Raw genomic sequence first — 26,184 nt, 5'->3', positions numbered from 1 at the left:
AGAGGTGAAAAACATTATAAATCTGATCATGTTTTGACTTTTATACATTCTGATCACATGGCATGTGAACAAATTCTAGCCAGCTTGAAGAATAAAAAGTACCGATATTATTTGTTTAGAACCAAGCTACTCGGGAGGGTGTGACATCAGACTATTGAATCCAATTGGTATTGCCTATGTAAAAGTTCAAGTTCTATTTCTATGTTTTTGTTTTTCCAGGATGCTGACAGCAGACTTTGCTTCCGCTGCTGTTCTCATTACATTTGGAGCATTACTCGGAAAGACATCCCCGCTCCAGATGATCGTCATCACAATTTTAGAGATTATCATTTTCTCCATCAACGAGTATATTGGCGTGTCCGTTCTCAAGGTGATGTCTTCATGATGTTAAGGGTTGAAGGTGGGGGGGGGGGGGGTACTGTGGTGTCTGATACTCCAATTGTGAGTTAAAAAGTTAAAATCTGAATTGATTGCTAGGAATTTGTTGATTTGCTGAAGTTTTTGATAGGTACAATTCTGAAGAGATCTATTAGTATTGTTATGTATATTTCAGAGTTACGTAAATTATTATTTCTGAAGAATCTATCTACAAATTAACTTTAACAGCATCCCTTCATCCCCATCCCAACAAAACACATTTGAAGCGTTGCTAGGAAAGAAATCGCCAGATCACAAGATTTGTCAGATAAAGACATGGTTCAGGGAGTTTCAGGTTAGGTCTTGGATTGCATCTCATTTTCTTCTAAATAATGAAATACAAGTTTAGCCTACCTAAAACGCTGCCTATACAAAATGCCTGAGTTTTATAAACTTTTACAATGCGTTTAAAAATGTTACTCAATGTTTCTTCTTCGAAAACAAGAAATTAAATCACAGCTTCCTGTCGCTGACGGACATTTGTAAATGTCATTTTGAATTGCCATAACTTTTTAAAAATTCGACAAAATTAAATTTTTCATTTTTTGGTTTAAAGAGCACATGTGTAAGTCCAATTGAGCCTAATATGACATCACATGAAAAAAAAATGAACTCAGCAGAACAATTGTCCCAATTCTTTTTGACTCACTCGCGTATATGACCAGGTTTTAAACACTGGAGGGTCCATTTCAATGCTAAATATGTTCTCTTTGGGACATTAATTTCATATTATTTGATTATTATATTATATAACCAGGTTTTACACACTGGAGGGTCCATTCCACTGCTTAATATGTTCTGTTTGGGACATTAATTTCATATTATTTGATTATTATATTATATAACCAGGTTTTACACACTGGAGGGTCCATTCCACTGCTTAATATGTTCTGTTTGGGACATTAATTTCATATTATTTGATTATTATATTATATAACCAGGTTTTACACACTAGAGGGTCCATTCCACTGCTAAATATGTTCTGTTTGGGACATTAATTTCATATTATTTGATTATTATATGACCAGGTTGTAGACATTGGAGGTTCCATGTTCGTGCATGCCTTTGGAGCGTACTTCGGTTTGACGGTTGCCAGGGTTATCTACAAGGAAGGAATGGACTCCAGTGACAAGGAGGGGTCGGTCTATCACTCGGACATGTTTGCTATGGTCGGTAAGTTTAAAATACTAACGAATGAGTAAAAATGGACAGTTTTCGTTTAGGAACGCCATTGCCTGTATCGTCCCCATACGAAACCTCTCCATTTTCACTCTTTCGTTTGTATTTTCACGATCACAGGTTTCAGGCAGCCCCTACCGTTTTCTACATTTAGTTTTGAAAATGTATGGTTCCAAGATCGAAAGGGTCAAAGGTTAATTTCAGGCAATTTGAAGGAATGAAGATGATGTAACTTGGCTCTTTTTTGTTATTTTAGATGGTTGCTATGTGATTAGTATTCACTTTAACTATCTCCTTACCGGCCATTTTCCGGATTTCCCCCAAAACATCACACCCAACCTATACAAAAAAAATAGATTTATTTCACTCAAATACAAAATCTGTTAGTTTTTTATTTAGATTTTTTTTTACTAAACGAGCTCTTCTACTTTAACTATAGCAAATATTTTTATTCAAATTGTATGATGTACACAAGAAATTAGAATGACAAAAATGTTAGCTGCATCGTAACAAATGTAACGATTTTCCTGTGGGTGGTAAGGAGGGGGTTAAATCCTGGGACTATAGAGAATGAGATTAGCGTCCCTTGATTGGACGTCACCCATAGTCTGTTATTAGAGAGAGAACGTCATGTTGGTTGTGCACATGCGTCTCTCGTCCTCGCTTCCAGTGAAAGCGGCTTGAGACACTTCAAAACCAAATTGATGTTCTCTCTGTAAGGTGACGTCCAATCAAGGGACGCTACTCTTCCGCTCATCTCATTCCCTATTCTATAAATTTAAAAGATCACACATAGTTTTGTGTGTTCGCACGGTTGATCAGCAGGCAGAACTGGTTGCTGTTTGCTTGAAACCGCAATATTACCCCCCCCCCCCCCAAAAAAAAAAAAAAGAAAAAAAATGTATTGAGCAATATCCACAACAGGTGCTCAGAGCGTGCCCTTTACAAGGGCTCCCTAGCCAACAGCAACAACTTAACATGTATGACGAGACTATTATAAAGTGATATTGGAGGGGTACTCATTTTATTCCTGTGTTCGGGGAGAACAATTGGGTAAAGGTCTTCTTTTCCAAGGACTCATATATATATATATATATATATATATATATAATATATATATATATATATATATATATATATATATATATATGCGCCTCTCAGAACTGGACTTGAACCCTGAAACCTCCAATTCGAATGCGAATATTATACGATAAGCTGGCATAGCCGCAAAACGCTCTGTAAATCACTTTGAGCACATTTTGAAGACACAATGTTAAAATAAAAACACGTGTTCTTTTGGTCACCCTTTTTTCCATTCCAAATGATTTCAGGCACCATCTTCCTGTGGCTATTCTGGCCCAGCTTCAACTCTGCCCTGGCCGTGGACGACGCCCAGCATCGGGCAGTCCTCAACACCTACTTGGCTCTGGCTGCTTGCTGTGTCGTCGCATTCGCCGTGTCACAACTGGTCGACGAAAAGGGTCGATTTGATATGGTAGGGTTGTGTTGCCAAATTTAAGGTTCAGAGTCCAAAAGTTACTTTTAGGCAACTTGTCAATAATAATCATTAACTCTCTAAGATTTTCCAATTTCAAGATGTTCTGAAAACTCATTTGGTAGCTCAAGTTTCTTCTTATATCGGTGATCATGGTACGCCATTCATCTCTCTGATCAGATAACCTCAGAAAACTAATATTACTCTTCTCTTTCTTTGTCATCCTGCTGTTCAAACTATTAAATATGTTTTTCTTGGTCTACCTTTACTATTGTCACCTTCTATCTTTCCTGTGAGAACAAGATGTTCAATACATTTATGTCGATTTAAGTGCCCTAAAATTGAATTTGTCTTTTTTTTTTATTGTACGAATTAGTAACGTTTTAATTTCAGCTTGCTCTAGTACTTCTTCATTAGTTTTATTCTCTGTCCATGAGATTCTTAACATCCTTCTAAGAAACCACATTTGTGCTGCCTCCAGTTTCTTTCTAATATCTTCTATAATTTCCCAACTTTCACAGCCATAAAAATACTGACCATACATATGTGTTTTTTTTTTTAATTAGACTAATGTAGACTCATTGCCAACATTAACCACATAATAGTAATACATCTGCAGTTATGGGTAATTTATGGCAACAAACTTTTTAACCTTCGACAAGATGAAACAACCAACATAAAAATTGACTGTGTTGTCTTCAAAAACGCCATTTTTTTTACTCACTACTTCCATTCTATCTTTCAAGGACTAATAAGACAAGGGACATAACTACAAAATATGACAACAAAATCAAAAAGTAGAACGAAGTCTCTCTCTCTCTCTCTCCCTCTCTCTCTCTCTCTCTTTCTCTCTCTCTCTCTCTCTCTCTCTCTCTCTCGATTTTCTACACTTATTTGCAGATCTGATAAGCCGAAGGCGGGGAACATGTGGCATTTTGTTGTGTTATCTTTGATTTGCTTTCTTTTCTTTTGCTCCCCGATAAAATACATCTTCTTCTTCTTCTAGGTTCCATGCCTGGTCCAGGCTTCGGATACTGCATGAATTATCTCTCTCCATTCCTCCCTGTCTCTTGCTTTTTCAAACAGCTCTTGGATTGTTAGGTTGGTGAAGCCCTTCGGTTGGTCTATGAGTGTTTTTCTTTGTCTCCCCCGGGCGCGTTTAAAATACATAAACAACCTGAATAATGTGCGGCTCTGTGGTCTTGTGGTATGCATGACACTCGCTTTCGGATCGGAATGTCTCGGGTTCTATTCCCTTGTATCTGTTTTCCTATTGCTTTCCGTCTTTGTCTTGGACTGGGATTACCAAGTCTTGTTCTGGCCATGGACGGAGTCCTTGGCTGGCAGGGAAAATGTTGAATGTATAATTATAGATTTGGGAGATGATATTTTTTCCCTTGTAAATCACCTCTCTATTATGTACTGTTATTTATTTTTTTTTACATATAATTTGTAAACATTTGAGTGTATTCCTGTTAGTCGGATCTTGTGCTGGTGTCTGAATGAGACTTTTAGGTAATCTCAAACTAAGTACACTGATAGTGTGCTCTTGGAATCTCCATCTATTCCCTTTCTTAATCACATCTCCTTTGTTTTACTTTTCCTCAAGTCATTTTAATTGTACATGTAGAATGTTTTTACTATCTAATTTTTCTTATTTTTTACTGGGCTAAATCACCTAACTATGTTTCAAGAGCCGTAACACCCATTACCTTACCTTACCAGAGTTCCGTCTCCCTACAGAGGTGGAATGTCATGGAACGCCATTCTTCACGATCAAAAGCCTTTACCTTACCTTATCGGAGTTCCGTCTCCCTACAGATGTTGAATGTCATGGAACGCCATTCTTCACGCTCAAGGGCCATTACCTTACCTTACCGGAATTCCGTCTCCCTACAGATGTTGAATGTCATGGAACGCCATTCTTCACGCTCAAGGGCCATTACCTTACCTTACCGGAGTTCCGTCTCCCTACAGAGGTTGAATGTCATGGAACACCATTCTTCACGCTCAAGTGCCATTACCAAGCAGTCGATTATATTTTTGCCAGTTTGGTTCCTCCACATTTCGTATCCAGGACTTCCTTGGTTTGCCCAGTGCCTTTTTGCCAGTAAAACTCATAAGAACAAACAAACAAAACAAGTCTTGAGTCGAGCTATGAGCAGCGTATAGTAGAGACTCACCGCACTCACGTGTAAAATGAGTAACCGTCGTGAACAGCGTTGTCTTTGTCTGAAAAATAATTGTAATATCGGCTATCTGGTATATAATATCTTACTTTACATATTGTGTTACTTTTGACTTGGGAGCCATTAAAAAGCGATTTGAGCACAATGAGTGGATATTGCGCCATATAATGCTTAACTGCTCAAACTTTTCAATCTAATGTGTTTGACTATTGATGTATTGCATTTATCCAAAATTCTCACAACATCGGCCACCCGGATTCAGTGTACCAACACACAACTGTGTGTAACCTTAAAATGTTTTTTGTCTGATTGATACGATTTAGTGAAATCTATTCAAAAGCAAAGGCTGGCTAAAACGATATGAGGATGAGTGACGTCAACTTCATTCTATCTATAGGTAGTGTGCACTTGGCTAAGAAGCTCACAACATTGTCATCCGGAAGTATAATTACCAACACACAAAACTATCTATTCAAAAGCAAAGGCTGGCTAAAACGATATGAGGATGAGTGACGTCAACTTCATTCTATCTATAGGTAGTGTGCACTTGGCTAAGAAGCTCATAACATTGTCATCCGGAAGTATAATTACCAACACACAAAACTATGTGTAATTTTGGTCGTTTATATTCTGGTTAATAAAGATTTGTGAGGATTACTCATAAACTCGGATGGCAAAAGCAATAACAAAGCCCTGAATGACGTTGACTTTATTCTATCTATAAATTTAATTTGCAACTTCAAATCCAACCAAGACGTAAAACCGCTTTGAGAAAACGTGTCACATTATTTAAAATCATTGTGTTTCAGGTGCATGTCCAGAACGCAACCCTGGCTGGAGGTGTGGCTGTAGGAACGTCGGCAGACATGATGATCCATCCACACGGGGCCCTAATCATTGGTTCTGCGGCTGGGCTTGTTTCTGTCATCGGTTACAAGTATATCACTGTAAGTATATCATTGTGATTATATCACTGTAAGTATATCATTGTAAGTATATCATTGTAAGTATATCACTGCAAGTTTATCATTGTAAGTATATCATTGTAAGTATATCATTGTAAGTATATCATTGTAAGTATATCACTGCAAGTTTATCATTGTAAGTATATCAATGTGATTATATCACTACAAGTATATTACTGTAAGTATATCACTGTAAGTATATCATTGTGATTATATCATTGTAAGTAAATCACTGTAAGTATATCATTGTGATTATATCATTGTAAGTATATCACTGTAAGTATATCATTGTGATTATATCATTGTAAGTATATCACTGTAAGTATATCATTGTGATTATATCATTGTAAGTATATCACTGTAAGTATATCTCTACAGGTGATACATACTGTAAGTATATCTCTGATTGTTTTGGAGGTTTTAGAATTTACCTTTGGATTTCATAGAATTTTTTAAAACAATTTGTTGCTCTTCCCAGAACCTCCAAAATAAAATAAAAATTTAAAAAAATGTATGTGCCCTCTAACGTTGGCTACACGTATATCAATGTTAGTTTTCTGATATTTTAGGGGAGGTTTTTCAGATTTAACTTTGGATTTTTTAAGAAGTCTACTAAAAATTTGGAGCTCTTGGCATAACCTCAAAGACACGCCCCCCCCCCACCCCCCCCCCTCCCCCCCGATATTGAAAATCAAGAATGACGGTGTTTGTGTGTTGACCTTATGACCTCAAGAAATTGCAAGAAGGACGCATGATAGATAACACATTTGATGCAGTTTTTATTTTTGGAGTGATGTATGGCGCCAAGATTACAGAGAGTATCATCCAGAAACTTGAAGTATTCCAAAACAAATGTTTGCGACGAATCATTTTGAGCAATTTGACTGCTTACATTTAGTTCTTTTTAAAGATTGTGTTTTAGTCTAGCTTCAACACAATATGAAACGTTTAGACGTATGTAATCATTAAACCATTGTTAGCAGAACCTCGAAAGGTAAAAATGAAAACGAACAAAACACAAGATTTCCTCTTTTCGAAGCCCAGAGGAGACTCGGACTCTCGGTGTTCTGGTCCAAAGACGATTGTGATACCACTAGACTGCAAAAACAATCATAATATATACCACACTATTTTCTGTTTTTCCCCGTGTGGTGTCCGGGGTCCCTCAACTGAGAGGGTCAAGAATAGCCCAACGCCAAGCCAGCGTGTCGTAAAAGGCGACTAATGGTGTGTGATTCCCCCATCTTTGAGTCATCTGGTCCTCCAGGTTGGGGGTTGGCAAAGGGTTAACACCCCTTTCCGTTAAACTCAAACCGTTACAGAAACACAGACAGACAAACCAAATCCTTTTTTTAGCTTGGGCGACCGAAGAGTTTCTGGAATTACAGAATTTATGAAGGACAGAGAAGTGGTAAGACCTGGAATGAGATAAAAAAGTTGGCTCAGGATAGAGAAGGATGGAAACTGTTTGTCTGTGGCCTATACCCTGACCCAGGGTGAAAAAGGCATTGATGATGATGATGATTTTCTGTTTTATTAAATGTTCTAAAAATATTATCATGTCAATTCATCTTTATTTTGGTTTTGAAATTCGACAATTTATCAAATGTGTTTTAATCGTGCCCCCCCCCCCCCCGGTCCCACTTCATGGCGTCCAAAAATCGTGGTGTTCTGGTCAAAAGGCTAGAGTGATACCACTAGACTACAAAGACAATCATATATACCACACTATTTTCTCTTTTACTAAATGTTCTAAAAACATATTTTCATGTCATATTATCTTTATTTTGGTATTGAAATTTGACAATTTGGGGCGTGGCTCAGTGGTACGGACTTTGCTTCGTACCCGAAATGTACCGAGTTCGATCACCCGCCGCTGCGCTGTATGGCCTTGAGCAAGTCACCTCGCCCTAGCTCAATTTGCGACGCTGCAATGTGGCTGACGTTATTCCAGTCTTCCCCTATGGGCTGAATTAAAGGAATTTTATTTTATTTATTTTATTTATTTTAATCATGCAAACCCCCCCAACACCCCACCCCACCCTCCGTCACACCCACAGCCGCTCATGGCGTCCAAACTGAAGATCCACGATACATGTGGCGTCCACAACCTCCATGGAATGCCTGCAGTCATGGCGGGAATTATCGGTGCTATTGTTGTGGCCATGGCCGATGTGGAGACCTACGGCTACACGTAAGTGTTTGTTTTTTGGGGGGTGACAAATGTGAGGCTGGCCGTAGCCACCGTTCACTTATAGCTATTTCTGCTATTTTAAGAAATTATGTTTATTGGTTTCAAAAAAGTTAAGAATTCATGAAAATTATATAATTATATAGTCCTTTTGTTGGTTTGGGCATATATATATATATATATATATATATATATATATATATATATATATATATATATATATATATATATGCCCAAACCAACAAAAGGACAGTATCTGGGCTGACCCAGATCCAACCAGTTTTGCCACAATCGATACATTTCGTTTTTTTATTCATAACTCTTTAATTCTATGACATAGTGGAAGCATCTAATATTAAATAATTAATAGCTAATGATAAATTGCTTTTTTTCTGTTTGTCGGCGATTTCATTGACGTAATATGTTGCGTAATATTTTGAGATATTGTTCTTTCTTGGTTATCGCCAAGCAATTAAACAAAACAATTTAAAATTGAGCTTTTCTACAGCGCAATATTCGCTAAACGTGCTCAAAGCCCCTTACAATGGATCCCTGGCCAACTGGAATATTTAACATTTAGGACGGGACATGACGCCTATTAAGCGATATTACATTTTTTTTCGGACAGAGCCAACGCTGTTAACGGCCAGGTACTCATTTTACACCCGAGTATGGTTAGAGAATGTGAATAAAGAGCCTTTTCCATTATGCACCGAGCGAGGCTCGAACCCAGGAGCTTCCGATCCGAAAGTGAGTGTCACACCACAAGACCACAGATATTGAACCTGTGACCTCCTAATAAGACGACTTTTGAATCTTTTTATACTTTCTTTACCTTATATCAGTGCCTGTCCTCTATTTTCTCAATGTGATCACCACGATATTTGATATTTGGCATTATATATGCTTTTGTGCGGCTTTGGGGTTGTCTGGTATAACACTCGCGTTTGGATCGGAAGGTCCTGGGTTCGAACCTCGCTGACGCATAGTTGAGTCCTTGGACAGCTCTTCACTTACATCCTCTCGTCGTTCTCATGCGTAAACTGAGAACCTGGCCGTTAGCAGGATTGTCTCTGTCCGAAATATATATATATATATAATATTGCCTAACAGGCGCCATGTTTCGTTCTTCATGTTACGTGTTGCTGTTGGTCAGGGATCCCTCGTAATGACACACAGTAACATAGTAAACTATCAGAACAATGCGGACGCCCTCATAAAACAATTCTCCGACGAGCATGAAAGTGTATCCAGATTAGGAAAACATTATAAATCTGATCATGTTTTGACTTTTATACATTCTGATCACAAGACATGTGAAAAAGTTTTCGCCACAAGGGAGAATAAATGGTAACGATTTTCTTTATTTAGAACCAAGCTGATCGTTGCTGGAAAAATCGTGACTTCAGGGTATTGAATTCTATTAGAATTTCGCTATTCTGGATTCAATCCATCACTACATAATACTATTAAGAGACGATGGGTCACATTTTAAGACAAACGTGTCACATTTTGATAAACTTAATTTCAGATTATACCGCCAGTTCCCAGCCATGGCTCCTAACGCCTCTAGTTCGGAATGGGCCCTACTAGAAGGTCACGTTGAGAAGGCCCCTGGGGACGCCAGGACTGCAGGGGAACAGGCTGGGTACCAGGCACTGGCTCTGGTTGTCACCATTGTCATCGCCATCGTGGGTGGACTTCTCGTTGGTGAGATATCTCCTGTGATAGCAACTTTTAAATATCTTTTCTTCTTCTTCTTCTTCTTCTTCTTCTTCTTCTTCTTCTTCTTCTTCTTCTTCTTCTTCTTTTTCTTCTTCTTCTTCTTCTTCTTCTTCTTCTTCTTCTTCTTCTTCTTCTTCTTCTTCTTCTTCTTCTTCTTCTTCTTCTTCTTCTTCTTCTTCTTCTTCTTCTTCTTCTTCTTCTTCTTCTTCTTCTTCTTCTTCTTCTTCTTCTTCTTCTTCTTCTTCTTCTTCTTCTTCTTCTTTTTCTCCTAACTATTTATTATTATTATTATTATTATTATTATTATTATTATTATTATTATTATTATTATTATTATTATTATTATTATTATTATTATTATTATTATTATTATTATTATTATTATTATTATTATTATTATTATTATTTTATTATTTCTAATATTATCTACACCGTCTTCATGATTATTATCGTCATCTTTGCCCTCATAATCATTATCATTTTGATGACCATCTTAATGACCATCATAATTATGGCTATATACTGAACAACTATTCGTCAGAACCGTATGTTTTTGTTTCCACAGGTCTCCTACTTCGTTTCTGCACCTTTTTGGGTCAACCCAGCGGACCCCACCTGTTCGAAGACTCACCTCACTGGCACGTCCCCGATGACCCAGACAATGCTGGCCTGGTCAATGACGTACTGTCCGAACTGGACAGACGAGGGAAGTCCGTGAAGACATCCTTAGCTGACCATAGCATGTCCCCTCTCCTGGAGGAGAAGTCCGAGAACGATGGAAACGGTCATCCTTAGAATAATTCAATTTTGTATGTTTGGAAATATGTGACTCGGCGAATCAAAATGGTATTATGTCGGGATTACCTGACACTTTGAATTGTTGAACTCTCGGCGTTACGTATAATCGTTGGCCAGGCTGAGTTGCCGTAACAGTAATGTTCGACCCCACCCGCCCCCACCCCCACCCCCACCATCGCCGCCGCGATGTTTTTAATCTCTGTTATCTTCTGGCGCCTTCCTACTCAATTCATTTCTTGTTATTATAAACGTTGGGCTACTTTAGCTTTTTGTTTTCATGGCAATCTCCACTATGTGGTCTTTTTGTATGACACTCGCTTTCGGATCGGAAAGTCTTGGTTCGAGCCTCACTTGGTGCATAGCTGAGTACTTTGAAAAAAAAACCTCTTTACTCACATTCTCTCACAGTACTCATGTGTAAAATGAGTACCTGGCCGTTAACAGCGTTGTCCAAGTCGAAAATATGTATTATCGTCTAACAGGCGGCATGTGTGGTTTTTTATGTTTCGCGTTGCTGTTGGTCGGGGACCCTGTGAAAAGCGCTTTCATCACGTTTAGTGGATATTTTGCAATATAAAAGCTCAGTTTTTTTTTAAATGCTCAGGAAAAAAATGTTGTTCCTCAAACTTTAAAATTGTTATGAATATCCAAATTCAGATTAATTGTTCGTTCTGACATAATGACAATTTGGTTCGATGGGTCACATAATATATAGCTGCGGATAAGTACCTGCCTATAGGCAGCAATGGATATTTTAAGAGTGCTGGTTGGAAAAATCTTGTGTATCAATAGACTGACTGGCACTGTATACAATAACAATAACAGCCACATGGGATGGAAGTTTTTATGTAATTAACGAAGACAGAAGATGATGAGAACGATGTCGACATGTGTCATCCCACGTGGCTTGTACTCTGTAGCACGTTGCCGGTCAGCTGTCTCCACAAATCACAATCCATGTCCATCCATGTCCATCCATGTCCATACATGTCTATCCATCCATCCATCCATCCATCCATCCTGGCTTGTACTCTTGAGCACATTGCCGGTCAACTGTCTCCACGAATCACAATCCATGTCCATCCATCCATCCATCCATCCATCCATCCTGGCTTGTACTCTTGAGCACGTTGCCGGTCAGCTGTCTCCACGAATAACGATCCTCTGTGGTACTCATGAAATCTGTATTGCTTTTTTGCCACTTTTGGCCATTCTTAGGTTATTTAGATAAGTCATTCTTTGTCTTCCTCTAACACTCTTTCCTTCGACCGTCCCAGATGTTACCAAATTTTCTTTTCCGTCTCTTCCCCACACATGTCCCAGAAACCGTAACTGCCTCTTTCTGATGGTATCGATCAACATTCTTCCCTTTCTCACCTTCTCCAACTATTCCTCGTCCGTATACCTGTCTGTCCATGATATCCTCAACATTCTTCGATACATCTAAATCTCAAATGGCTCTAACTTCCTCGTACACTCTTTGTCAACCGTAGAAAAAGGTATTTATAATGTCTACATTATGTCTCTGTTGATCAGTTTAGTTATGATACTCTTTAAAAACTCGTATTTTAAAAATTTGACCAGAAATCGTGTCCTTTAATTAATATCGGTCTAATTAAACGATCCTCATATTGGCAAAAACTTTGAAACCTTGGACATTGCGAAGAATTTTTGCTAAGATGAGGGTCATTTAAATCGATCGATATTTGAAGGAAGAATTTTCGGGCCAAATGGTTATATAGGGAATGAGATTAGCGGAAGAGTAGCGTCCCTTGTTTGGACGTCACCTTACAGAGAGAACGTCAACATTGTTTTGCGCATGCGTCTCTCTCTCGGTGAAGTGTCTCATGCCACTTTCATCGGAAGCGAGGACGAGACGCGCATGCGCAAAACCATAATGGCGTTCTCTCTATAATAAGTTCTCCGCCGGTGACGTCAATTCAACGGACGAAACTCTTCCGCTAATCTCATTCCCTATAATATGTTTTTTTTTCCAAAGTAAACCAATAAACTGGTGAATTACATTCGAGCTTCCATTCCATGTGATTATTGTTATTTATTTCATTGAGTTGCATGATGAGACATTTACCCTGTATCCTTGGGTTATTTTGCTTTTTATAGCCTGTTTTAGTAACAATTTAGAATTTAATTGAATCTTGTTAAATGTGAATTATGTTAAACTGCTGCTAGTGCAATCTATAATCCATTTTTGTATCATCCCAATCATTAATCAATTATGTATCGCAACTCTGGTAAGTAGTGGTCAATGTGTATTCGTTACATTGTATTCTTTAATTTTTATATATGGTAAGAAACGTTGAATGTAATATAGATACCATGCGCTTAGATAAGAAGCTCACAACATTGGCATCCAGAAGTGTAACGGACGAACACACAAAATTATGTGTAACCTTGAATGTTTATAGTCCGGCTAATACAGGTTAGTTAGAATTACTCATAAACGCGGATGGCAAAAAACAAAACCAAAGACCTGAGTGACGTCATCTTCATACTATATATATTTGAAATAGACTTTATTGTTGTTTTATATTTCATAATATTCTTCAACAGTCGTAACGTCACTTCCTTCCTAATGACGTATGGTAACTTAGTAACACTGGCTCTAAACTCTCGGGACAATGGCGGACGCCCGTATGAAATATTTCTCCGGTGAGCATAAAGGGTATCCAGAGGGAAAAAACCCCATAAATTTGATCATTTTTTGACTTTTACACATTCTGATCACAAGGCATATGAAAAGTTCTCGCCAGCATGAAAAATAAAAAGTAATGATTTTCTTTGTTTAGAACCAAGATGGCCACCGTTGCCGGGCGGCGTGACATCAGACTATTGAATCGTATTGTCACCAGGACCATCCGTTGACTTTTGATGGTGATTGCTTGTTGTTTTTATACATTTGACTGTAGCCCCGAGAGCTCATTGCCTGGCATTGAACAAAACGTTAAGGTGTCATCAAGAGAACATGACTACTAAGTTGTATTCGTTACTTCAATCGTAGCCATCGTTAACTTATAGCCTGACACTAGAACCGTAGCCATCGTTAACTTATAGCCTGACACTAGAACCGTAGCTATCGTTAACTTATAGCCTGACACTAGAACTGGAGCCATCCTTGACTTATAGCCTGACACTAGAACCGTAGCCATCGTTATCTTATAGCCTGGCACTAGAACCGTAGCCATCGTTATCTTATAGCCTGACACTAGAACCGTAGCTATCGTTATATTATAGCCTGCCATTAGAACCGTAGCCTTCGTTAACTTATAACCTAGTGGGTTCCAGTGTCAGGCTATAAGTTCACGATAGGTATGACCAGTCAGGGTATGAGTTAACATATGTATCAATGTGACCGTAGCCTTCGTTAACGTACAGCCTGGCACAATGACTTGTCTTTTTGAAGTCATTTTTAGAAAATTTTAACACCATGTGAGCTGTCGTGAGTCATGCTCAAAGACATAACTGATCCAATTGGTTGAACTATTGAATTCAACTCACGATTTGCTTTCTCTTATGGTTTGGCCTCGTATTTTTAAATGATATAGTGTATAGCCATCGTTAACGTATAACCAGACACTAGAGCCCGCTGGGACGTATAGTTTAAAGTCATTATTTTAGGTTGGTGAAGCGTCTAATGACTTGTCTTTAGTAGAGCTCAAGAAAACAAGTGATTCAATTGGTTGAACTATTCAATTCAACTCACGATTTGTTTTCTTTTGTGGCCAAAGACTTGTCTATTGAGGTCCTTTTTGGGGTCAGTATAAGGCTATAGATAGTATGAGCTTGGCTAAGAAGCTCACAAAATTGCCATCCGGAAATATAACACAACACAAAAAAAAAAAACTTTGCGTAACTTTTAACTTTTATAGTTTGGTTAATACAGTTTAGTGAGAATTAGATACTCATAAACGCGGATGGCAAAAAAAAAAAAAAACATATCAAAGACCCAATTGACGTCAACTTCATTCTATCTACAGCCAGAGACAAGGACATATCTTTTGACGTCATGCGCTGTCGTGAGTCGTGCTCAAAAACATAACTGATCCAATTGGTTGAAAAAAAAGTTTAGCCTTATATAGCACAATATCCACTAAATGTGCTCAAATCGCTTTACAAGGGGTCCCTGGTCAAAAGCAACATTTAACATGTAGGACCGAACATAACGCCTGTTAGGCAATATTACAATTTTTTGGACAAAGACAGCGCTATTAACGGCCAGGTACTCATTTTGCACCTGAGTACGGTGAGAGAAAGTGAGTAAAAGCCTTTTCCTAGGGCTCAACTATGCGCGTAGCGCGAGGCTCGAACCCAGGATCTTCCGATCCTAAAAGCGAGTGTCATACCACTAGACTACATAGCCGCACAACTGTTGAACTATTGAGTTCAACTCACGATTTTATGGTGGTTTGGCCTCGAATGTTTAAATAATATTTTTAGTTAGTGTCAGACCAGGCGAAAACGACAGGAACGAAATGCCCCACATGATGTCAAATATTCAATTGTTCTTGAATGTGAAATAATTTGCTCTTTCATTGTAGCTACAATTGTCATAACAGAGTGTTCATTGCGGATGAGTAGATATTTAATATGCCTCTATGTTCTGTGAATTTGACGTGTATTCGTGGACAATGCCTCGCTTACAGTTATAAGGGTGCCTGATTCCAATGATTGTGTAAACATAAGGGTTTATTCTGTTACAAATTTAATAATGAAAATTATAATCAAATGTTGTCAACGTGTGCAATTTAGAAATGTAACCAACGTCTACACAATGTCTGAAATATGCCATTAAAAACATTATAAAAATACGTAAATGCTGAGTCAATTTTATTTGTTTTATTGTGAAAATAGATATTACAGTTTCTTGAAGGGACAGAATTAAAATGTAACATTCCTTGTCAATTGAAGATTAAAATTACTCTTTGAAAGATTAAAATCACTCTTTGAAAGATTAAAATCACTCTTTGAAAGATTAAAATTACTCTTTTAAAGATTAACATTTCTCTTTGAAAGATTAAAATCACTATTTGAAAGATTAAAATTACTCTTTGAAAGTTGAAAATCACTCTTTGGAAGATTAAGATAACTGTTTAAAGGATTATGATTACTATTTGAAAGATTAAAATCACTCTTTAAAGGATTAAAATCACTCTTTGAAAGATTAAAATCATTATTTAAAGGATTAAAATCACTCTCTGAAAGATTAAAATCACTCTTTGAAAAATTAAAATCACTATTTGAAAGATTAAAATCACTCTTTGAAAGATTAAAATCACTCTTTGGCATTTTAAACAATCCGACGTTTTGAGTCAATGGGTTACAGGTTATTTTGTAATCATTATATTCACCTTCATTATAAACGGTTATAAACAATTATATTAATGCATTAAAGATACAAATTAACTATATCAAGATCCTTAATGTTATCTTTTTATTCATCGATATGCTAGAACTTTGTTTTCTCTATCTTTATTTGTAGAGACTTGATCACAATTGTTTGAGCTTAGCATTCTTTTGTCAAAACTCACAGATGGATAAATTGAGAGAGAAAAAATAAAAACCCCTTTATTCATCCCAAAGGGTAAATATTTCTCTAGGGTCTATTCCAAGAGAAGACTGGAATATCACATTTGTCTTACTTTTTTTTGAGTACTTTAATTGTAATTCTAGAACTTCTTCCATTTTACTGGCGCTTGTATACCCTTAACAATCTCCTACTTACCACCTACTACAAAATCGTCACAATTTTACGACATAATATACATTTGTATTTATTCATATTTATTTGGTACATCACAATGGTCTTTGTTTAATTGAAAAGAAGATAAAGTTGTTTTGTATAGAGATTGTTTGAGTTTCCAAAACCAATTTTTTCTGATGGGTAAGCCTGCCATTTTTCGGAAATTACAGAAATTCATCGGTAAGGACAGAGTTAAGTTTATGATTCATTAACAGTTCTTTACAAGCTCTGTACAAATCAACGGTATGTTCTTATCAATTACACAAAGATCAATCTTCAAAAGTTTGTGATGTACAAAATAAATTTGAATAAGACAAATGTATATTGTGTATGTAACAAATGTGAAAATTTTGCTATAGGTGGTAATTTTTTTAAAAAATTAATATTTTATATTTTTTTTATGGATTATTTTTTTTTCTTTGGGGTGCGGAAAAAACGTTGGGGTGGAGGGGGGGGGGACGGCGCGTGTTGTTGTTGTTGGTTAGCCTACCTATCCACCACCATCTGTCGCAGGTTTATTCTTCTACTTCGTTGACGGATTGTAACTGTCTGTATGTAGTGTGTGTGTGTGTGGTCTTGTAGCTTGGGATATTGTCTCTGGTCAAGGGGAAATTCAATTGTTGTTTGGTTTATGTCGTGAAATGGTGGCAAATTTTAAATTCGAGCTTTTATATAGCGCAATACCCACTAAACGTGCTCAAAGCACTTTGCACGGGGCCTCTGACCAACAGCAACATTAAACATACAGAGCAAGACCTAACGCCTGCTAGGCTATATGTCAATTTATTCATACAAAGACAATAACGTTGTTAACGGTCAATTATTCATTTGACACTTGAGTAAGGTGAAAGAATGTTTTAAAGAGCTTTTTCCAAGGACTCTACAATGCCCCGAGCGGGGCTCAAACCCAGGAACGATATATATTGACGGATGGAGAGAGAGAGAGAGAGAGAGAGAGAGAGAGAGAGAGAGAGAGAGAGAGACTGGGTGGGGATTATATTATATGATCGGTAAACATTTGAGTGTATTCCTCTTAGTTGGTACCTGTGCTTGTGTCTGGATGAGACTTTTAGGTGATCTCTAAGTACTTTGACGGTAGGCTCTTGGAATCCACATCTGTTCCCTATTTGAACCAATTCCCCTTTGTCTTACCTTTTCTTTTGTGCTTTAATTGTAATTCTAGAACTTTTTACTATCCAATTTTCTTCCTTTTTACTGGCGCTGAGATGACCTTAATGTGTTGCAAGCGCCGTAAAACCCTTAAAAAACAAAAACAAAAACACACACACACAGAAAGAGAGAGAGAGAGAGAGAGAGAGAGAGGGAGAGGGAGAGAGAGAGATAGAGATAGAGAGAGTGTGTTGTATATCAAATACGATCAAATATCATTATACAATAGTTTCAATCGCTACAAAACCGATTATTTAATATATAATTAATATTAATTAATTCAATAACTTCCTTTTCTCGTCGTTTTTCTTCATCCACAATTCTATCTCTTCAACGGAGTTAGGTAATTCACGATTTGCTGTTTCTGGAAGTAAAAATACTAACAAGCAACTGAGGACACATAGAGCACCCAGAATAGTCCCAGGAGCCCACGGATCCGTCTGAAATAACGGATAAGAAAAGGGAGCAAATGCAATTCCAATATTAGAAAAACAGGAACAGATTCCAGCACCTGTAGATCTAATGGATGTGGGAAAAAGTTCAGGAGTATAGTTGAAAAGAGACACAGTTCCGATAGACACTGTCATTTTTCCAAGTATAAAAAATACAGTCTGAGCTGTTCCCACGTAAATGCTTCTGTTTTGATCTGTTCCTGAAAGAAACGCGGTTACAATTATGCATATCGCAGAGATGGTGTATGTTGTAAAGATCAAAATGCGTCTTTTGGAATTGCGGTATGTGACGAAAATTAACGATATAGAAAGGGCAGCTAAGTCTGCAACCGTCAAAATAGTAAATATCACAAAACGATCACCAGATAAAACACTGGAGATAAAGTATAAAACGTAATAGGCCATATTTCCTGATATCCAAATTATACACGACACGATTGTGAACATTCTCAGATAACCATGGCGTAATATATATATAATGCTGTATTCAAATCTATTGTCCTTACTCTTAATGTCGTCTTGCAGTTCCTTGTCTTCTACAGATATAGCATGGTGAGTGCATTCATCAAACGCTTCTTTCAGATCATCAAAGGTTATATTGTTAATCCTACCTACTCTTTTCAAAATGGTCTCAGCTTTTTTGTATTTCCCTTTGGCTAAAAGCCACGCCATCGACTCGTCCAACAGATAAGTAAACAAAATTGGAATTAGGCCTAGCAAGGCAAGAGTAAGCTGTAAGCTTCTCCAACCCGCAAATCGCATCACATAGGCGACACCTCCTAAAAGGATTACCATTGCCGACCACATAATCCCATCACCGATTATAAAAACCATCCTGTGACGCAAAGGAAGTAATTCTCCAGCCCATACAACTGGGACGAGAGTTAGAGAAATAACCGAGAACCCTGAGAAGAATCTAAGAATAGTCATAATGTAGATACTAGGTGAGAAGGCTACGACGATTTCAAGACTTGTGTGAATCACAGAACATGCCAAACATATTGTCTTTCTTCCAAAACGATCTGCAAGAATTGTGCTGATCATTGAACCTAGAATTGTCCCTAAACCAAAAAATGTTTGTGCAATTTCGGCCATTCCACTATTTTCACACACTAGACCCCATTCTGTTTTTATAGACACGTCACTTCCGCCTTCAAAGGAATATCCATTAATACAACTCATTGACTGATGTTTGAAAATAGTTTCTAGATTTGAAATATGTTTATTGTTGATGTCGTCTTCATTGCTCATCTTATTGTTTGTGTTGTTATAGCTGTTGTTCTTGATGTGGTCGATGTTACTTTTTTCGTATTTGTTTATCGTTGATTCTATCTTCATTGTGCACATTTCATAATTAACTTTATATGCTGCAGTCATATTATTCATATCAGGCACGTTCGTAAGTTTACGCATTGTTGTCATATTCACATTGGCACAGGTGTGGGGAGGCTCGTACGCTTGAAAAAGAGGAAGAAAATATAAATGTTATTGATTCATTGAAACTCATAAACTTAAATGTATAAAAATAGACTAGCCATTCGGTCAATGACAGAGAGCATTTCACTACAATTCATAACTATGAGTTCTATTTGTGTGTTAGGTATTTAATAACTTGAAACAGCGATATGTAACAGACGATTATCAAATTAACATTGGATATGGGCCAATAACTGTATAAAACGTTAATGATACATGAAAGCGGTAAAGAGTATTAAAACGTTTTAACACCTTTAAGCTCTTTTTAAAAAAAAAACAAAAAAAAAAACGATAAGATACGAATAGCAATATTATATGGAAATGATAAAGGTGAAGATAACGATTAGAATGATAGTGATAATGATAATGACGATCATAATGATGGAGGTGATGATGATGATGATGATGATGATGATGATGATGATGATGATGATGATGATGTGGATCATGATGAAGATTGAGATTATGATGAGAATAATAATGATAGGAATTATAATACAGCACTAACTACTGATAAACATAACAATAGGTTTCGACAGTCGTGACGTCACTTACCTCGTAATGACGCATGTTAACTTAGTAACTGGTTCTGAAAAATCAAAACGATGGCGAAGGCCTTTATGAAATTCTTCTCCGACGAGCATAAACGTGTATACAGAAGAGAAAAACATTATAAATCTGATCATGTTTTGACTCGTATACATTCTGATCACATGACATGTGAAAACGTTCTAGCCAGTATGGACATTTTTTTTTTAATGGATCTTCTTTTTTAAAGATCCAAGCTACTCTATGCTGGGCGGACGTGATATCAGACTATTTAATCCTATTCTATTATGTACAAATGACCTACCTAGAAAAACAAAGCTGAGAGTAGCGAACACTACCGGCATCTCATACAAGTACGACCCTATGATTTGGATTATTTGGTATCGATACGAACTCGTGAGTAACTCTTTTACATTCTGGAACTTTTCGGATAAGGTGGCTTCATCCGTATCATGTCCATCTATCGAATTGGCTGCAGGGCACGGAGTCGCCATGGTCTCCAGGAACATATTCTGAACAGAATAAGAAGAGATCAATAGTAATTAAAACATTTTATTTGTACAAGCATTGGTAGTAAAACATTTTATTTGTACAAGCATTAGTAGTAAAACATTTTATTTGTACAAGTATTGGTAGTATAACATTTTATTTCTACAAGTATTGGTAGTAAAACATTTTATTTGTACAAGTATTAGTAGTAAAACATTTTATTTGTACAAGTATTAGTAGTAATACATTTTATTTGTACAAGTATTAGTAATAAAATATTTTATTTGTACAAGTATTAGTAGTAAAACGTTCTTTTTGTACAAGAATTAGTAGTATAACATTTTATTTGTACACGTATTAGTAGTAAAACATTATATTTGTACAAGTATTAGTAGTAAGACATTTTATTTAGTAGAGAAGGAACTAAATAAACGTTACTCAGCTCTTAGACAACCATGTAGAAGATTACCTCTCATATATTATATAACTCAGACTTTAAATGTTCCATTTCAAACATGGTTTTGTGTTTTCTTACGTTATATCTTCATTGCAAACGTTGTCAGTAATTTACCAACAAGAGATGAAGTGAGTAGGAAAGTACCAGAAGACAATGGAGCAAAAAGTTTATCCCGGTTTCTATAGAGTATAACGTAATATAGTAATTATTTGCCATCCTGGGGATAGGACGCTAGTCTATCACAAAGTATTTTCCGCCTGATCAAACAAACCCAGCTATCCAATATCTGTTCTGTGGAGTCAGAAAAAAACAATCTTGAGTTTGATAGTGATGGCTTTTTATTTTTCAATCTAGGCTCTATAAACTGTTATGTGGTATTGTGGTATGACACTCGATTTTGGGTCGAAAGATCCTGGCTTTGAGCCTCGCTCAACACATAGTTGAGTCATTTTAGAACTCTCTTCACTCACATTCACTAAAATGAGTACATGGATATTGACAGCATTGTATGTGTCGGGAAAAATGTAATATCGCCTAACAGGCGTCATGTCTTGTTCTTAATGTTACGTGTTGCTGTTGGTCAGGGACCAAATTGATTTGAAAAGTGCTTTGAGCACATTTATTAGATATTGTGCTATATAAAAGCTCAAGTTGATTTTGTTTTGTTTTTCTTATCCTCCGAGACAAGCTATGTGATGCATGGAGAGAAAAAAAAGTGACTAAATGTGGCTCATGTGAAAGAGAATTATACAAAATAAACAACGTTTTGGCCCTTGGCCTGGGTCAGAGAAAACACATGAAGACACAAAGATATAATATAAGATTACAAAAAAAATAATAATAGTAATAATAATAATAATAATAATAATAATAATAATAATAATAATAATAATAATAATAATAATAACAATAATAATGATAATAATAATAATAATAATAATAATAATAATAATAATAATAATAATAATAATAATAATAATAATAATAATGATAATGATAATAATAATAATAATAATAATAATAATAATAATAATAATAATAATAATAATAATAATAATAATAATAATAATAATAATAATAATAATAATTTAATAATAATAATAATAATAATAATAATAATAATAATATAATAATATATAATAATAATAATAATAATAATAATATATAATAATAATAATAATAATAATAATAATAATAATAATAATAGTAGTAATAATAATAATAATAATAATAATAATAATAATAATAATAATAATAATAATAATAAATAATAATAATAATAATAATATAATAATAATAATAATAATAATAATAATAATAATAAATAATAATAATATAAATAATAATAATAATAATAATAATAATAATAATAATAATAATAATAATAATAATAATAATAATAATAATAATAATAATAATAATAATAATAATAATAATAATAATAATAATAATAATAATAATAATAATAATAATAATATAATAATAATAATAATAATAATAATAATAATAATAATAATAATAATAATAATAATAATAATAATAATAATAATAATAATAATAATAATAATAATAATAATAATAATAATGTGATTAGACGAATGATTAATAACATAATATAATAGTTATCTTTTAAATTTTACAAAATAACTTACTCACAGGAACACAGCGCTTGTTAGAAATACCAACCTGTACAAGGCACGAAATAATATAATATTCCAAACTGTGTTACAGTCTAGCAAATAATTGGGATGATATTACATGCACCATTGCATTCTATCTAATTATATAAAATTAAGCATATCAATTGATGCATCGTATTATAGTAGTGTGAGCAATATTGGAAGCTGCTGCTAATTGGGCCCAACGTCGTATTATAGTAGTGTGAGCACTATTGGAAGCTGACAGTACGGGTATTTAAAATTTTAACCAAAAAAATAGTCATTTTTGGCCAAATGTTAGAACAATGGTGACATCACTCAACTCTTTTTTATTGTTTTTAGCCGGGCATTTTTATGAGTAGCTCTCCTTTAATTGGATTAATTAGATTATAGATAAAACGAAGTTGACATCACTCGATCTTTGTTTTTGTTTTTGTCATCCACGTTTATGAGTAATTATCACTTAATTAATTGTATTAACCGGACTATAAACTTTCAAAGTTACGCAAAGTTTTTTGTGTTGGTCCGTTATACTTTCGGATGGCAATATTTTGAGCTCCTTAGCCAAGCGCATACTGTTTATAGATAGTATGCGATTGGCTAAAATACTCACAACTTTGGCATCCGGAAGAATGACGGACCAACACACAACGATGTGTCACCATAAACTGTTATTGTCTGGTTAATACCGTTTAGTGATAATTTCTCATAAACATGGATGGCAAAAAAACGATAACAGAGACCTGAGCAACGTCAACTTTGTTGTATCTATATATAATATGCGCTTGGGTAAAAGCTCACAACATTGCCATCCGGAAATGTGACGGACCAATACACAAAACGATGTGTAACCCTGAACGTTTATAGTCTGGATTATACAGTTTAGTGAGAACTACTCATAAACGCGGATGGCAAAAAGCAATAACGCAGACAAGAGTGACGTCAACTTCATACTATCTATGAGTTAACGATCGAAACGTACTAATACACAAAACTCTGTGTTACCATGAACTTTTATTGTCTGCTTAATACAGTTTAGTGAGAATACGCTTCAACAGTCATGACGTCACTTCCCTCGTAATGACCCATAGTAACTTAGCAACTGGCTCTAAACTATCGCAACAATGAAATATTTCTCCGACGAGCATAAAAGTGTATCCAGAGGAGAAATACATTATTAAATATACAGTTCTAGCCAGCATGAAGAATAAAAAATATACCGATTTTCTTTGTTTACAACCACGCTGCTCACCCTAGCTGGGCTACGTGACATCAGACTATTGAATCCAATTATTCATAAATATGGAGGGTAAAAAATAAATTTAAAAAAAAAACCGAGACCTGAGTGACGTTATCTTCGTATTATCTATCGAATCTCAAAAAAGCTAACGTTTGCCAGCCAGATATTATATGTACCAACAGCCAAGAATATTTGTGACCCTCCGCCTCGAAACGGTATTAAGTCGGATTTTTCAATTTTGAGTTTTTGGTACCCAATCATAGATTATATTATGCTTAAAATTTTGATACCAAATTTGTGACTCCTCGTCTCAAAACGGTATTATGTCGGGATGTACCAGATGCTAAAAAGTCAAATTATGGTAAACCTAGTCAAAAATATGAAACGTTGGTATTTAGCACAGTAAAATATGATATTCCTTCTCCAATATAAAGCATCTAAATCAACTTAAGCATGATATTTCTGGCTACAAATTCCATTTTCAGCATCTTAATCATCCCGACTTAATACCGTTTTGAGACGAGGGGTCACATTTATAAAATTCTGATTATTAATTGCCCAAATATGACCGTTTGAAGTAGGGAGAGTGTAAAAACCAAGTTTTGAGAAAATCGACTTTGAAGTGAGGCACCGTTTTCACGCACAGTCAAAACATTGTGCAAAGATAACTCCCCAGATACGGGCATTGAAAATTTGACGAGAATAGTAAAATTTGCAGAGACGCCAATTTTTAATTTTACTCACATAAATTTCAGACACCACTCGGAGGAATTTAAATGCCGAAAGAGGAATTTCCGAAAACACAAAAAGGGAATTGGGATGATATTTGGTATTGTGTTTACATATTGTATAGATCTAAATAGATAACTGATTACAAATATCTTCTGATATATGAACACATTTCCAAATACAACCCCAAAGTTTCCTGATTTCAAGTGAAGAAAAGTTCCCAAACATAATTATGGAAGTGAGGATGATGTTGTGTTGGTGGTTGTAGTAGTAGTAGTAGTAGTAGTAGTAGTAGTAGTAGTAGTAGTAGTAGTAGTAGTAGTAGTAGTAGTAGTAGGAGTAGTAGTAGTAGTAGTAGTCGTAGTAGTAGTAGTAGTAGTAGTAGTAGTAGTAGTAGTAGCAGCAGTAGTTAGTAGTAGTAGTAGTAGTAGTAGTAGTAGTAGTAGTAGTAGTAGTAGTAGTAGTAGTAGTAGTAGTAGTAGTAGTAGTAGTAGTAGTAGTAGTAGTAGTAGTAGTAGTAGTAGTAGTAGTAGTAGTAGTAGTAATAGTAGTAGTAGTGATGGTGATGATGTCAAAATGGCTTTTATAGTAGTAGTAGTGGTAGTGATGATGAAGTGGTGGTGGTGGTGACTGCTGGTTGTAGTAGTGGCAGTGGTTGTAGTATTAGTGATGATGTTGTGTGGGTGATTGTAGTAGTAGTGATGATGTAGTGGTAGTGGTTGTAGTAGTAATGATGATGTGGTGCTGGTGGTTGTAGTAGTAGTGATAATGATGTGGTGGTGGTGGTTGAAGTAGTAGTGGCAGTGATTATGTGACGGTGGTGGTGATTGTAGTAGTAGTGGTCGTGATGACGATGCGGTGGTGGTCGTTGTAGTGTGTGTGTGTGTGTGTGTGTGTGTGTGTTTGAGAGAGAGAGAGAGAGAGAGAGAGAGAGAGAGAGAGTGCTAAAAGTGCATCAAGTGATAAGTAGAGCAGCACGAACTTTTAAAACTAACGAGGCTAAAGTTTGAGGTCAAAGTATTTGTTATTAGCTATTAGTGGCAAGTGCAGGAAGGTGAACATAAAAATTAATCCAGTGATTGCAATTTATTGATTGGTGTATGTGTGCGTGTGTATGTATGTGTGTGTGTGTTTGTGTGAAGGTGGAGAGAGAGAGAGAGAGAGAGAGAGAGAGAGGAAGAAAGACAGAAAGAGATAGAGTGAGAGAGATGGATAGATAGATAGATAGAGAGAGAGAGATAGATAGA

The 26,184-nt window shown here is 35.8% G+C and overlaps 2 protein-coding genes across 6 annotated transcripts in view; one reads left to right on the top strand and one right to left on the bottom strand.

Moving 5' to 3' along the window:
• Positions 1-15,791, top strand: part of LOC144960112 (ammonium transporter Rh type A-like) — a 34,567-nt gene extending 18,776 nt beyond the window's left edge. For all 5 annotated transcript variants that reach the window (XM_078893085.1, XM_078893080.1, XM_078893082.1 and 2 more), the window contains exons 4-11: positions 220-370; positions 1,446-1,590; positions 2,928-3,091; positions 6,090-6,227; positions 8,306-8,439; positions 9,968-10,146; positions 10,727-11,366; positions 15,197-15,791. In XM_078893085.1, the coding sequence (XP_078749211.1) occupies positions 220-370; positions 1,446-1,590; positions 2,928-3,091; positions 6,090-6,227; positions 8,306-8,439; positions 9,968-10,146; positions 10,727-10,956 (1,141 nt within the window). In that variant the 3' untranslated portion in view covers positions 10,957-11,366; positions 15,197-15,791. The remainder of the gene's footprint in view (positions 1-219; positions 371-1,445; positions 1,591-2,927; positions 3,092-6,089; positions 6,228-8,305; positions 8,440-9,967; positions 10,147-10,726; positions 11,367-15,196) is intronic.
• Positions 15,792-17,484: 1,693 nt separating this feature from the next.
• On the bottom strand, positions 17,485-22,996 carry LOC144959482 (organic anion transporter 3-like). Its single transcript, XM_078892094.1, has 3 exons — positions 22,967-22,996; positions 20,669-20,876; positions 17,485-19,796 (listed from the first exon to the last, which is right to left on the bottom strand). Exons 2-3 carry the CDS (start codon positions 20,871-20,873, stop codon positions 18,163-18,165), a joined length of 1,839 nt encoding a protein of 612 aa, XP_078748220.1. The 5' UTR covers positions 20,874-20,876; positions 22,967-22,996; the 3' UTR covers positions 17,485-18,162.
• Positions 22,997-26,184: the final 3,188 nt, after the last annotated feature.

This window comes from Berghia stephanieae, chromosome 14, assembly GCF_034508935.2.
Source record: "Berghia stephanieae isolate SIO BIC M18660-M18661 chromosome 14, UCSD_Bste_1.3, whole genome shotgun sequence".
In the NCBI taxonomy this organism is placed as follows: Eukaryota; Metazoa; Mollusca; class Gastropoda; order Nudibranchia; family Aeolidiidae; genus Berghia; species Berghia stephanieae.
Note: the sequence above shows the minus strand (reverse complement) of the source record. Positions and strands in the feature narration are given on the sequence as shown.